Source organism: Nannospalax galili, unplaced genomic scaffold, assembly GCF_000622305.1.
Source record: "Nannospalax galili isolate Female #2095 unplaced genomic scaffold, S.galili_v1.0 scaffold300, whole genome shotgun sequence".
Taxonomy (NCBI): domain Eukaryota; kingdom Metazoa; phylum Chordata; class Mammalia; order Rodentia; family Spalacidae; genus Nannospalax; species Nannospalax galili.
The window spans coordinates 116,055-130,783 of record NW_008347322.1 but is presented as its reverse complement, the minus strand read 5'-3'; the positions used below and the strand labels follow the sequence as shown (position 1 = coordinate 130,783).

The window sequence follows — 14,729 nt, the reverse complement described above, 5'->3', positions numbered from 1 at the left end:
ATTTGTGCGTCGGGTAGATGTATGGAGAGAACCAGAGACATTTTCTTCTGTCTCTCTTTCTCTCTCTCTCTCTCTCTCTCTCTCTCTCTCTCTCTCTCTCTCTCTCTCTCTCTCTCTCTCTCCCTCTCCCTCTCCCTCTCCCTCTCCCTCTCTCATTTTTATTTTATGTGTATGCATGTATTGCCTGCGTGTAGGTAATTGCACCCGTGTTGTGCAATGCCCTCAGAGAACAGAAGAGGCCATCAGATCCCCTGGAACCGGAGTTAATGGACAGTTGTTAGCTGCCATGTGGGTGCTGGGATTCGAACCCGGGTCCTCTGAGAACAGCCAGTGTTCTTAACCATGGAGCCATCTCTCCAGCCCTCTCTCTTACAGAGAAAGACTACATAAATCTTTAAAGGCAGGTGAGATGGCTCAGCAGGTAAAAATTCTTGGCATTTGTCTGAGTTGGATCTCTAGAACCCAAGTAAAGGTGAAAGAAAAGAATCTTCTTCATGGGGTTGTCCTCTGACTTCCACACCCATACTGTGGTGTGCGTGTGCACTCACACACACACACACACACACACACGCACACAATAGTGAATAAGATATATATTTTTTTGAGAACTGAAAGGCAGGGCTGGAGAGATGGCTCAGTGATTAAGAGCGTGGGCTGCTCTTGCAGAGGACCTGGGTTTGAATCCCAGCACCCATATGGTGGCTAACAACCATCTATAACTCCAGTTCCCAGGGATCTGACGCCCAGCCGCCAGCGTGCTCAAGGTTGGTGGAGGCTGTAGGAGGAGGTGATGGTTTAACCTTGGCAGAGGCCATGCCCCTATCATACCTCTTGCACACGAGGCCTGGGGATCCAGAAACCTCTGGAATTGGCAAGGGAAGGCATCTTCAGCCAGTTTGGACTTCTGGGAGACATCAAACCTCTGAGGTGACCAGAAGGGTTCTTAGAAGGTTCTGTTGTGCTCTGAGTAAGGCAGGGGTTCCTGAGATGTCCTCACCTGTCTGATGGGTGTGTAGTGCAGACATCTGACGTGTGGGTGCATGGGGAATGGGCTGAGGAAAGTGACCCACAGAGGACCTTAGAGGACCTTGAAAGAGCTAAGCACTGGGCGTGAGGCAGTGGCCTGAGGGATGAAGTAAGGACATGGACCATATATCGAGCCATCCACCTATCTGACTGCATGGCCACAGAGGCAGCCCATCCTGACTGTGTGTGCAGAATACACTGACCGTCCCCGGTTTCCTTCCCTCCTGGCAATCTCTCTCCTGGGCTGCCTCTGCCGAAGCTGCCCTGTCCCCAGGCACAGGCACAGCTGCCCAGTGGGAAGATGGGGAGGCCCATGCACCTGGCCATACCTCTGTGGAAGGTCCCCGGGGCAGGCCAGCTCAGTACCGCAACATCACTCCACCCCCTGGGAGCACTCAGTGCTGCCGCACCACCAGTGTGTTGGTCTTGGTGCTGAAAGTCATGCCAGACAGCCTGTGGCATGTCTTCCTCCATGTGAGCCTACCCTATAGCAGCAACAGCTCCCCTAGGAAGGAGCAAGGCATTGAGGGACCAGCACCCCTACTTTGGGTTGGTAGCAGTAGTTCCAAGGTGGCCTGAGCTGAGTTCGAATCCCCACTCTCCCTTCTACTGACTAATGTGACTAAGGGTCACGTTACTGAAGTTCTGGTCCCCTGCTTCCTCATCTGCAAAATGGAGATTCTCATACCTCAGTCGTGAGATGGTTGTGAAAATAAAAAGTGAGAACACAGTGGGATATCCTGCCAGGAGTGGGGTTCACTGGGGTTGTGCTGTAAGCTCCCTGACTCAGCAGATGTTCATGCAACTCTGGACATACCTGCGTTGCACTTGAGGGAGCTCTCAAGGATCTGGAGGGTCACCACCTCACCCAGGGGCCGCCTGATGGCCACCACACAGTCTGCCTTCTCCTGACTTCGCATGACAATGGTTCCTGTGGGCTCCAGGTACTGCCTGCCACAGGCACCTGCAGAGGATGCAGGGAAGGGGGAACAAGGTGCCCAGAGCAGGGCAGGGCTGGAGGCTAGAGCTGCCTACCCAGATCAGCGCATTAATCGCCGTCCAAGGCACAGAGCATTTCCAGATGCTGCAGGGAAAGGGGGCGGTGTGGTGAGTGGGCTTTGGGCCACATGTACTGAGCTCTGAGCTCTGCAACCTTCAGGTTGGGGAACAGTGATAAAAGAATGGCTTCAAAGCCAGGGAGATGGCTCAGTCAGTAAACCACTTCCCTACCAAACAAGGGGACCTGAGTTCGATCCCAGAGACACTTAATCTGTGCTATGTTTTTGTGGGGTTTTTTTGTTTTGTTTTTAGTCTTTTTGAAGCAGGGTCTCTCTGTAGCCCCAGCTGTCCTGGAACTCACTATGTAGACCAGGCTGGCCTTGAACTCACAGAGATCTGCCTGCCTCTGCCTCCCAAGTGCTGGGACTACAGGCGTGCGCCACCATGCCCAGCTTGTTTTGTTTTTTTATTTTACAGGAGCTTACAGTTAAGAGACTTTGGGTTATGATATATGGATAAAGCATTGGCCTTTTTAAGGACTGTGGGGCTCAAAGTTGTACTTTTTAACTTTTTTAAAAATTTGATTTATTATTTTTATTTTATGTGTATTTGTGTATTGCCTGCATGTAGGTGAGTGCACCCATGTCGTGCAATGCCCTCGGAGATCAGAAGAAGCTGTCAGATCCCCTGGGACTGGAGTTATGGAGAGTTGTTAGCTGCCATGTGGGTGTTGGGATTTGAATCTGAGTCTTCTGTAAGAACAACCAGTGTTCTTAACTGCTGAGTCACCTCTCCAGACCCTGTACTATGTTTTATATTGTGATATTTCTATTAACATGAGATACTGGGGACAAGAAATGGAATGGTTTCCAGGTGTGGTGGTGCCCACCTTTGAGTCCAGCACTTGGGAGGCAGAGACAGGCGGATCTCTGTGAGTTCAAGGCCATCCTGGTCTACATAGTGAGTTCCAGGCCAGCTGGGGCTACAGGGAGACCCTGTCTCAAAAAGACCAACAACAAAGAGAGAGAGAGAGAGAGAGAGAGAGAGAGAGAGAGAGAGAGGAGAGAGAAGAGAGAGAGAGGGAGAGAGAGAGGGAAAGGTTGTGGTTTTATAGTGATGTGTTTGTGTGCCAAGCTGACAAGGAGTCAATTGTGCTGGATCGTTTCCATTGTCAGCGACACACATGGGAAGAGGGACCCTTAATTGAGGCATTATCTCCCTCAGACTGGCCTGTGGGCGTGTCTGTACATCTATGAGGCATTTTCTTTCTCTTTCTTTTCTTTTTTTTTTGTTTTTTGGGGGGGTCTTTTTGAGACAGGTTCTCTCTGTAGCCCCAGCTGGCCTGGAACTCACTATGTAACCCAGGTTGGCTTTGAACTTACAGAGATCTGCCTGCCTCTGCCTCCTGAGTGCTAGGGCTAAAGGCGTGCACCACCATGCCCAGCTGTGAGGCATTTTCTTAATTGCTAATATATGTAGTACCACCATCAGGTGGGCCTGGGCTGTATAAGAAAGCTAGTTGTGCCCAGTAGTAGTTTTGTATGCCTTTAATCCCAGCACTTGGGAGGAAGAGGCAGGTGGATCTCTGTGAGATCCAAGCAGAAGCAGCCAGGACTGATGCAAGTCCCCACTCTGGGAGTTTGCCTGTACTGCCCAGACAGCCTAGGCTGATGCAGGTCCCCTGCTGGGAAGTCCTCAGAATACTGCTGGGCAGCTCCCTTCTCAGGGAATTTCCTGAAGCTGCCGGGTGCAGAGGTCCTCCGGATCTCGGTGGAACCTCCAAATGTTACAGGACGGAGTGCAAAAAATCACCAGCACCACTTTAAGAAAAGTAGCAAGGTAAATGTTTACTATTTAGACCGGCCGGGCTGTCTATCTGGGAGTAGAGTCAACTTCTTGCCATAACAAGTATAGTAAGAAAGCTGGAATCAGCAGTTACCGGTGGTCAGACAGTAACAGGGTGGTCTTATACCTTGTGTCAAGATGACCTAAAATAGCAAACAAGTTACAGAAGTGAAAACAAGCAGTTAGCAAGATGTAAAATGTCTAAGATTAGCACGTTCCATTGGTTTGTGATTGAGCTATTTCTCAGAACTCAAGGTTGTTTTTTCTTTTTAAATATTTCCCATAAGTGAAAAGAGGTTGCTGTTAAAATAGCTATTCTGAGCAAGATGGAGTAACTTAGGTTAAGATGCTAATATAGTTCGAGAGAGAGAGAGAAAAAAACAGCTTGCTGAATCAGCCCAAGGGAGCAAGCCAGTAAGCAACTGGTATGGTGGTGTGCACTTGTAACCCAACTCAGGGGAGGTGGAAAGGGGCAGGTTCCTGGGGCTTCACTCAGCCAGTCAGCCTGGCCTACTCAGGCAAGCTCCAGGCCAATGAGAAACCCTGTGTAGAAACAAGGTAGACAGAGCCTGAGGAGTGACACCCAAGGTTGTCCTCTGGCCTCCACAAACACATACATGTGACTTCCCTTTGCTAGCTAGGAAGGGGGGCCATGAGTCCATTGGTGCATGGCCTACTGCCTGAGTGCTTGCCCTGGCCGACCCAGCTGGAGGTGCCTAGGTCCACCCTCCTGTGACCAGCCTCCCCAACAGGAAGCAGGAAGAATCCTAACCAGACTCCGACAGGTTTTCCTGGGGCCCCAAAGGCTGGAAGGATGGGAAGAGAGGTTGGGCCCGGCCTCTGGGCTGGGGCCGTTCCTGAGAAGCTGCAGCCAGAGCAGCCAGGGTCTGGCCTGCAGGCATGGCTTCGTTGTGGCGTGCCAGGCTGGAGGTCCTCGGCCCTGCACAGGGTCCGGCCCAGCAGCCCCGCACTGTCACTGGCTTGGGCAGGTGCCGACAGAAGTTGTCTGGCATGGGCACATGGGCCTGGGGTCCAAGGCAGGTGTCATGTCGGCGCTGAATGCCATCCCCGCAGGAGACAGAGCACTGTCGGGAGAGAAGTGAAAGATCATGGCGAGCCTGCCAAAGAGAGTCAAGGACAGACTGATGACAGGCCACATCCTAGAAGACAGCAGGTGTCTCTGCTTCAGGGATGAGGAGACTAGAGCTCAGAGAGGGGCCTTTGTGTGGATCACACTTGTGGCAAAACCGGAGGATCATCTGATTGTCCAACATCACTGAATAGTGTCTCTGCCCCCTTAGAGCCTCACAGCAGACAGCAGGGTGACCACCTCTACCCATAGCTCATCAGACCCTGCAGTCCAGTGTTCGTCCTACCCATTCCCATTGTCACCCAACCCAGATGCCCAGGGTCCTCCTGACCAAGGCCGACTTGCGGGGGTGGGGGAAGCAGGCACCTGGGGACTGCAATTTGTCCTGTCTACACTATCTCTGTGGTGTCTACTATGGTAAATGAGCTCTTCCAAGAGGGACTAAGCCTAACCCACCCTGGACTTTCTGGTGCCTAGCTTGGTGCTCGGCACAGGATGACACTGGTCTCTGTGTGTGATGTCTGTCCACTAGTTTCCAGTGTCTGCAGACCCCAGGCCTCTCATGACCTCAGCTGTGCGGGCCTCCACGCCTTGCTGTGCTCCTAGTTATGAGCGTCCACCCCAGCAGACTCTACCCTCCTTCCAGGGGACCATAGTAAATCCGTACTACAGGACCCCTCACACACAAAGACCCACTGCTGATGCGTCCTCAGCCTCGGCGAGAAGTCCCACTTCCAAAAGGACCCTTACTTCTGTCCAGGTGCTGACATGCCACCGGTAGGCACAGTCAGCGATGAGGCAGGGGACGCTGGCCTGAGGCCTCACCAGAGCTGCACACAAGGCCTCCTCCACCTCCCAGTCCTGGCCTCCATCAAGCTGCATACAGGCCACTGTGCGTGTGGCAGTGCCAAGGCCACAGCTGGCCGAGCATGGACCAAGAGACAGGACTTTCCACCTAGAAGAAGGGAAGAAGCCAGAGGCCTAGGGTTGCCCACAGGGCTCTGCTCTGCCCTCGTCTTCTCCAACAGCGGTCCAGACACATCCCCCAGCCACTGAAACAAACTCCTGCCTGGTCATGGGCCTCAAAAAAGTCCTTGAGGGGTTTGCAGGAAGGAAAACGCATGTTTTATCATTTAACACCTGCTAGTGCATGAAGCTGCTTGCTACCAATGGACAGGCACGGAAAGTAATACCCCATGGTAAGAGAAAACAGATTTCATCATAGTACGACCTGTGAAGGTGGAAGACCCTTCCTCCCAGATGCCACCACACTACTTTGGAACCATTAATAGAAAGGGACGGCACTTCCTAGAACTCACATTAGAACCCAGGCTGCCTGAATTGATCTTTATTATTATTATGATTATTATTATGTGTATGAGAAGTGTACCCATCTCATAAGTGCCTACAGAGGTCAGAAGAGGGCATCAGATCCCCCAGAACTGGAGTCGCAGATGGTTGTTAGTCACCATGTGGGTGTTAGGAATTGAACCGCTGTCCTCTGCAAGAACAGTCAGTGCTCTTAGAGACTGCTGAGACATCTCTCCAGCCCTGGGGCCTGTGATCTTAACTGCAGTGCTCTGCTGGCCTCGTGGGGCTGCAATGCATGTCTTCCACAGGCCTAGTGCTGTGCTGAGACTTGGGACGAAGGTGTGAACCAAACCAAGACCCAACCGCAGGGACAGTGGCCTTGCACCTTGCCACCTCCAGCATCTGAGCCTGCATGGCCCTTTGTCCTGGGGGCCTGTCCTGGGCTCTGCCAGATGGGGAGTCACATGCTCAACTTATATGCTTACTAGGAGCCAGTGGCAAATCTCCCTAATTGTGACCATTAAATGTCCCCTGGAGCTGCCAGGGGCCCGCAAGGCAGAAGCATTCCTGACTGAGACACCATGGCCCCAGAAGGAAGAAAGACCATGAAAACCACAGGGGTTGGGTGGTTAATGAATGCTTTGAAGGAAACCCCAGCAGAGTTGCCTTGGGGCAGGCTGAGCAAGCCATGCTGGATGGTACCAGGAAGGACTCTCCTCCAGGGTCAGCAGTGCTAGTCAATGTGGAGCCCAGGGAGGGCCACCCAGAGCCTTGAGGGTATCCAGAGAAGACCTCAGGCAGGTTGCAGCTGAGAGTAGAGGAAGCCTGAAGGGAGGGGAATCCCTGGAATCTTCCAGAACAGTGCAGAGAACAGAGTAGCCACAGCAATGCCCAGTTGGTAGCCAGAACCCATGTGTGTGGGAAATTAACAAACAGATTGATCCAGGTGTGGTGGCGCATGCCTGTGGTTTCAGCTCTTAGAAGGTAAAGCACAGAGAATTCAGCCATCCTCAGCTACACAGAGAGCTTAAGGCTGGCCTGGGCTACATCCAGGCCTTCCCCACTCCCCATCCTCAGCCGCACCTATAGGACTGACCACACACTTGACTTGACTCTGTCTTAAAAACAAAAACAAAAACAAAAAACGAACAAACAAACAGAACCCATATCATCTATAATTGCAATGTGGAAAAATAATCAGGTGCACAGCCAGGGATCTATACCAAAAAACAAGGAAAGGAAAACACATGTCTTGTGGGTGTTAAGTGGATTCTAAGCTACAAAATTTAAAACTATTTGATATGGAGAAGGAAAAAAAAAATCAAACAATCTGGCCGGGCGTGGTGGCACATGCCTTTAATCCCAGCACTTGGGAGGCAGAGGCAGGCACATCTATGTGAGTTCAAGATCAGCCTGGTCTACATAGCGAGTTCCAGGCCAGCTGGGACTAAAGGGAGACCCTGTCTCAAAAAGACAAAAAATTTAAAAAAAAAATTTTTTTAATCTGGTAAAAAGCCTAGACATGCTGCGGTGGCATCCTACCCTGCCCATCCACAGAGTCCTCAGGCCTCTCCCCTGCCCTCCCCATCCATCGAGCCCCCAGGCTTCCCCCCTCCCCATCCATTGAGCCCCTAGGCCTCCCTCAGCTGCACCTATAGGGCTGACCACACACTTGCTATTGTACTTGAACCTCAACTCCCACATCCAGCATGGCCCGCCAAGCAGCCCTCTATCCTAGGGCATCTCTGAACTACCACTTGGCCTTGCTATCCCCAGAGCACCTGCCTGGGATCTGTACACTGGCTATGTCCCCCACCCTCTCCCTCACCTGGGAGGGCATGGCTCTGGGCTGCAGGCCTCCTGGGGCTCTGGGCGAGGCAGCTCCTGGCACTGGCTGTTGGGCAGAAACTCCTCATCGTTACCCTCTCCAAGAGCCCGAGTGCAGTACAGGATTCTCCGGGCGAGCCCTCCCCCACAGCTCACACTGCAGGCCGCCAGTTTGTACCGCCACCTGGGAAAACCTGAAGTCAGTGGGACCCAAAGACCTCACCCTCACTCCTCCAGTGGGAGGAAACCGGTTGCTCCAAACACTGTTGGAAAGGGCCTGAGGAGCTTCTGCCCCTGGGGTCCTTCAGCACAGTGGACTCTTTGCAGAAGGGTTAGCCAAGGGCAATAAACAGGTTGTAGTCAAAAACAGTAGCCAGAGGGCGCTGTAGGGTCCCTGCAAATTGGTGGATGCCCCCCCACCCCTGCCTCTTCCTGCCCACCATAGTTGGCTCTGTTGCTCCAAACACTGCTCATCAAACTGTGCATCTCACTGTCTTATCTGTTGTCCATCACCCCCATGTCAGTTCCAGGGAACTCACAGAGATCCACCTGCCTCTGCCTCCCAAATGCTGGGATTAAAGGCTTGTACCACCATGCCTGGCACAGGATTCTCTCTTTAAACCCTACAGCTTCCTGGGGGCTCTAAATGAGGATCAAGAAGCTGGGGGGAGGGGATGGCAGAGGCAGACCCAGGGCTCTCTGGGGCAAGGGGCCCACTGAGCAGGGCAGGGCTCAGTGTTGCAGTCCTTAAAGGGCCCAGGCTGAGGCACCGGCCAGCACTTGGAATGAGGTAGAGACAGGATGGCCACGGTCCTGTTGCACACAGCAAATAGCTAGTGGCACCCACCCTCCTCCACAGGTCATTGGGCACAGTGCCAAGACTTGGGCTTCCCATCTGCAGGAAGAAGGCCAATGGGTCATGGGAGACCACACCTGGGTCAGATCCCCTCCCCTGCAATCTCCCTCTGCCACTCACCGAGCAGGGCATGGGCCTGCCCTGCAGACCTCCCACCGGCGCAACGGCTTCCTGGAAGCACACAGCTCTTCCTGGACCGGCGTCCTGAGGACAGAATCCACGCACAGGAAGTTCATCTCCATCCGGCCTGCCAGGAGAAAGCAGGATTGTCTTTGATCCAATAGCCCAGCTCAGCAAGGACCACAGCATTTGCTCCCTGGTCAACTCTAAAAGGTAAATGGGTGGTTGAGTCCTGGCTCTGCCCCTTACCAGCTGTGTGCACTTGGACAAGTGACTTAACCCCTCTGAGTCTGAGGTTTCCATGTAACATCAACTTGCAGAGTCCTTTGTGACACTGAATATGGGAAGGAGTGAAGTGCTTGCTTCTGGAAGCTGCTGTTGTCTAACGAGATGCATGGTAGGAATTGATGGAACAATCTCTCTCTCTCTTTCTCGCTTCCTCTCTCTCTTTCTCCCCCTCCTTTTAAGGACAGGGTCCCACTATATAGCCCTGACTGGCCTGGAATTTGCTATGTGGACAAGGCAGGCTAAGAGATCTGCCTGCCTCTGCCTCCTGAGTACTGGGACTAAAGGCACACACCACCACACCCGGCCCAACAATGTCTCTTGAACTCCACCCAGGCTTATGTGTAGGCAACCTACTATGCTGGTTAGTTTTTGTCAACTTGACACTAACTAGAGACCCTGGGGAAGGGGGAAACCTCATTGGAGGAACTGGCATGTCTGTGGGGGCATTTTCTCCATTGCTGGTTGATTCCATGGGACCAGCCCACTGTGGGCAGTGCCCTCCTAGGCTGGTGGATCTGGGATGTGTAAGAAAAGTAGCTGAGGGGAGAGATGGCTCAGTGGTTAAGAGCACTGACTGTTCTTGCAGAGGACTTGAGTTTGGTTCCCAGCACCCACATCAGGCAGCTAACCACCACCTGTACCTCCAGCTCCAGGGATCTGACACCCCTGGGCTCCCCCAGGCACCACTTGTGTGTATATCCACGCACAGGCACACACATGTACGCATAATTAAAGTTAAAAAGAAAGAACAGGCCGGGCGTGGTGATGCACGCCTTTGATCCCAGCACTTGGGAGGCAGAGGCAGGTGGATCTCTGTGAGTTCAAGGCCAGCCTGGTCTACATAGCGAGTTCCAGGTCAGCTGTGGCTACAGGGAGACCCTGTCTCAAAAAGACCAAAAGGAAAAAAAGAAAAAGAAAAGAAAGAACAGTAGCTAAGCCAGCCAGGAGGAAGCAGGCCATACGCAGCTTCTCCCTGGTCTGCGCTTCAGTCTCTGACCTCCCTTGGTGATAGACTGTGACCCTCAGGGTGTAAGATGAAATAAATCCTTGCCTCCCTAAGTGGATTTTGGTCAGTGTTTTATCACAGCAACAGAAACCAAACTAGGACACCTAGTTAAGTGCAGCAGGCGTCAAACAAACAAGAACAGCCATGACAAAACATGAAGTGGGGGGGCGTGTTGGGGACAAGGGGGAGGAGAAACACACGGCAGCACATGATCCATGTGCACTGAGTGTGACTTGTGGAAGAGGGTAGAATTGTTTAAATTTTATTTATTCTTTTATTTTATGTGTGTGAGAGTATTGCCTGCATGTATGTAAGTGCACCCATGCCACGCAATGCCTGTGGAGGTCAGAAGAGGGTGTCAGATCACCATCACCTGGAACTGGAGTTATGGTTTTGGCTACCATGTGGGTGCTGGGATTCCAAACCAGGTCCTCTGCAAGAGTAGTCAATGCTCTTAACCTCTGAGCCATCTCTCCAACCCCCAAGAATGAATACATTTTTAAAAAAGAATGCCTCTAGCCAGGCGTGGTGGTGCATGCCTTTAATCCCAACACTTGGGAGACAGAGGCAGGCAGATCTCCATGAGTTCAAGGCCAGCCTGGTCTACGTAACGAGTTCCAGGCTAGCTGGGGCTACAGGGAGACCCTGTCTCAAAAAGACTAATAATAATAATAATTAATAATAATGATGACGATGGTGCCAAGGTTTGGCTGAGCGAATGGTCCAGGCTGCAATTTAAAAATATTGAGTATAGGAGGCTGGAGAAATGGCTCAGCAGTTAAGCACATGTACAGCTCTTGCAGAGGACCTGAGTTCGGTTCCCAGAACCCACATCAGGCAGCTAACCACTACCTGTAACTCCAGCTTCAGGGGGATCCCATGCCTCTGACCTACACAGGTACCAGCACACAAGTGCACATACACACACACACACACACACACACATACACACACACACACACGTTAAATAACAATAAAAATAAATCTCTTTAAAAAAAAAAAAAAGAACACTGAGTATCTTCTTAGCCCTATAGGACACCTACTAAAAAGTTTGAAAACTCAGAAAATAGTCAGTGTTGATAAGGACACAGAGAAACTAGAATCCTTGTGCCCTGCAGAGGACCCTGCAACAACTAGTCCTATCACAGCCATGCGATTCCACCCTCACCAGACGTGAAAACAGAGCTGGGCAAACACACACAAGCCCATGTTCCACGCATGCTCACAAAAACTGCAAGGAGGAAGGTAATCAGGTGTCCACCCACGGACGATGTAAAAACAAAGAGTGGTCCAGACCACTTCTCAGGGTCAAAAAGAGATTCCAACACAGATGAACCCAGGTGACTGAAGCCTGTCATAGAGGGACACACCCTATGAGATTCCACATAGCTGAGGTCCACAAGGGTCAGATCCATAGAGACAGAAAATAGCAGGTAGGCGGCTGGGGGCTGTGGAAGGCGATGGGATGTTGGTGCTTCATGGAGACACGGGTTCTAGAGATGGCTGGTGGTGATGGCTGCACAAAGCAAATGTGCTTAATGCTATTGGCAGAACTCTTAAAAATCGTTAAGACGGGAGCTGGAGAGATGGGAGCTCAGTGGTTAGGAGCCCTGGCTGCTCACCCAGAGGACCTGGATTCCATTCCCAGCACCCACATGGCAGCTAACTACCTTCTTTAATTCCAGCTGCAGGGGATCCAGCAGCATCTACTGGCCTCTACAGGCATTGCACACACAAGGTGCATATACATACACGCAGGCAAAACATTCATACACATAAAAATAAATTTTAAAGGGGGGGCTGGAGAGATGGCTCAGCGGTTAAGAGCACTGACTGCTCTTGCAGAGGACCCGGGTTCGATTCCCAGCACCCACATGGTGGCTACGAACCATCCTTAACTCCAGTTCCAGGAGAATCCAAAGCTCTCTTCTGACCTCCACGGCATTGCACAACATGGGTGCACTCATATACATGCAAGCAATACACTCATACACATAAAATAAAAATAATAAATAAAATATTAAAAATAAATAAATTTTTAAAGAGTCAAGATTTCTATATGGGCATTTTCCACAATAAACACAGGGACAGAAGAATACCTTAAAATTATCCTAAAATTGACTGCTTTCAGTTTGGCAGTCAGTTTGGCACAGCTCTGTGGGGTTGGAAGAGACCCCTCTTGGGCACCCATCTTTCCAGGGATACTTATCTTTCTCCATCTTTTCAAACAATAATTTATTATTTTTTATTTTATGCATATGAGTGTATTGCCTGCATGTGTGTAAGTGCACCTGTGTCATGCAATGCCTGCAGAGGTCAGAGAGGGTGTTGGATCCCCTGGAAGTGGAGTTATGGACAGGTCATTAGCTGCCATGTGGGAACAGAACTCAGGTCCTCTGTAAGAGCAGCCAGTGCTCTTAACCGCTGAACCGGCTCTCCAGTCTCTTTTTCTCCATACTTTAGTCAATCGGGAAACTCATTTGGAGCACACATTGGGTATCTCGCCCTATCTTCCTGCACTGCCGTTCCTATATGTGGTTTGGCTTTCTGTAAGTTTCCTCCTTCAATATTCATTCAATCTAAGCAGAATGCAGATAGACAGGGGGAGCACTGTTTTCAGGAACATCCTCAAGGTCTCACCTTGCCCACAGGATACGGAGCATAGCCCCACCAAAGGAACCCACATATGTTGAGCCTGAGCCTCTGACTTGGGACTGCCGACTGGGGACGACAGAACTTCCTCTTCGGGAGATGTGCTGTCTACCTGCAGGGGAGGCAACAAGCAGGTGGGTCCGGGAGTCTCACCTCTGCCCCTGACCTCGCAGCTCCCAGCATGACCTTCGCAAGAGGGAGCTGGGAATGGCCCCAAAATACCGAGGCTCCCTCCCTGCTGCTCTCTAGGGAGGTCTGAATCCCACCCCAGTGATGCCCTTACCGTGTGCCTGGCTTGGCCTGTGCAGGCTCGTCCTCATTGCAAATGTCCTCTGTGGGGTGGGACTGAGTGCTCTGGAGCAGGCCAGTTTTGCCCACCTGGCCCTGCAATCCCTAGCCCACGAGAATCCAGGACCCACCAGCTCCTGAGAGCAAGGTCACTCAGCCTGGAGCCTGAATGCCAGGAAGGAGCGAAAAGACCCCACGACAGCTGGCTGAAACTCTTCCCTTGCCATGCCTGGTGGAGCGAGCCTATAACCATCACCTTGGGAGGCCCAGGCAGGAGGATTGAAAGTTCAAGGGCTATAGAATGCGTTTGAGGCCAACCTTAACCTGTCTCAAAATGTTAAAAATACAAAGAAAAGGGCCAGCTTCGTGGTAAAGTGCTTCCTGAAGACCCTGGGTTCAATCCCCAGTACCCCAACAACAACAGAAACCCCTTCTTAGATGCCTCTAATAGGGTCTGTACTCTCAGTCTGGTTTGCCCCTTTCCATTGACAGCCCAAGTGTGTTCTTTGACAGAATGGCAACCTCACTCTGGCCTGCAGGAAAAAGGTAACCCATGTTCCTCTTTCTCCCAACCAAGAAAGGACCCAGGAGTCCCAGCCACATCTGGCCAGGCCACTCACCTGACCCCAGCCTGGAGGGCACACTTTCCTGAAACAGGGCTTCAGGGCAGCTGTTGTCTCATTTGTGGGGCAGGGCCCTGAAGTCGCTGACATCTCAAGGCCACCAGCCCCAGACACACATGTCACATTCCTCAAGGCCAGATCTGTTCCACAGGCCGACAAGCAAAGGCTGGGGTCTGACACCTCCCATCTGAGGATAGCACAGCACTGTCGTCAGGCCCTGCCTCTGCTGTCTGGCTGGAGGTGCAGCCTAGCTCCTGAGGGCAGAGCAGGTGTCCCTGCATCTTGTTCCCACTCAGAGGCCTTCCCCTGAAGTGCTGAGTTAACTGTTTTCTTCATTAGGCCTCCACAGCAACTCTGCGTTATCCTGGCCCAACATGTAAGGGCGCCTGCCCCGTAAGCCTGATGACCTGAGTTCCATCCCCATGACCCACACGATGGAAGGAGTCAATTCCTGAAAGCTTTCCTCTGACCTCTAATCTTCGTGTGTGCACTAAATGAAGTGTGCACATATGCACTAAATAAATAAAATGCAATTTAAAGATTGAAAAAACAGCTTTGGGTTGGAGAGATAGCTCAGTGGTTAAAACCACTGTCTGCTCTTACAGAAGACCTCGCTTTGAACCCCAGCAGCCACATGATGGCTAACAATGGTCCCTAACTCCAGTTCTAGGGAATTCAACACCCTCTTCTGGCTTCGATGGGCATTGCACAACACAGGTGCACTTATATACACACAGGCATACCACTCATGCACATAAAAATGTGAATTCAAGATCACCCTGGTCTACATAGTGAGTT

At 51.6% G+C, this 14,729-nt stretch overlaps 1 protein-coding gene and 1 long non-coding RNA gene across 3 annotated transcripts in view; one reads left to right on the top strand and one right to left on the bottom strand.

Moving 5' to 3' along the window:
• The window catches only part of Adamts13 (ADAM metallopeptidase with thrombospondin type 1 motif 13), a 36,135-nt gene that overhangs the window by 2,513 nt on the left and 18,893 nt on the right, over positions 1-14,729 (bottom strand). The window contains exons 20-26 of one of the 2 annotated variants that reach the window (XM_029568757.1): positions 13,929-14,118; positions 13,009-13,132; positions 9,075-9,201; positions 8,100-8,282; positions 5,711-5,915; positions 4,643-4,955; positions 1,844-1,990 (exon numbers count right to left, since the gene is read on the bottom strand). In XM_029568757.1, coding sequence (XP_029424617.1) covers positions 1,844-1,990; positions 4,643-4,955; positions 5,711-5,915; positions 8,100-8,282; positions 9,075-9,201; positions 13,009-13,132; positions 13,929-14,118 — 1,289 coding nt within the window. Of the gene's footprint in view, positions 1-1,843; positions 1,991-4,642; positions 4,956-5,710; positions 5,916-8,099; positions 8,283-9,074; positions 9,202-13,008; positions 13,133-13,928; positions 14,119-14,729 lie in introns of those variants that run through there. The other variant, XM_029568759.1, reaches the window with a different exon arrangement.
• Positions 9,208-14,431, top strand: LOC108491367. The gene is made up of 3 exons (XR_001872705.2): positions 9,208-9,287; positions 13,020-13,154; positions 14,271-14,431. It is a non-coding gene; the product is annotated as an uncharacterized LOC108491367 (long non-coding RNA).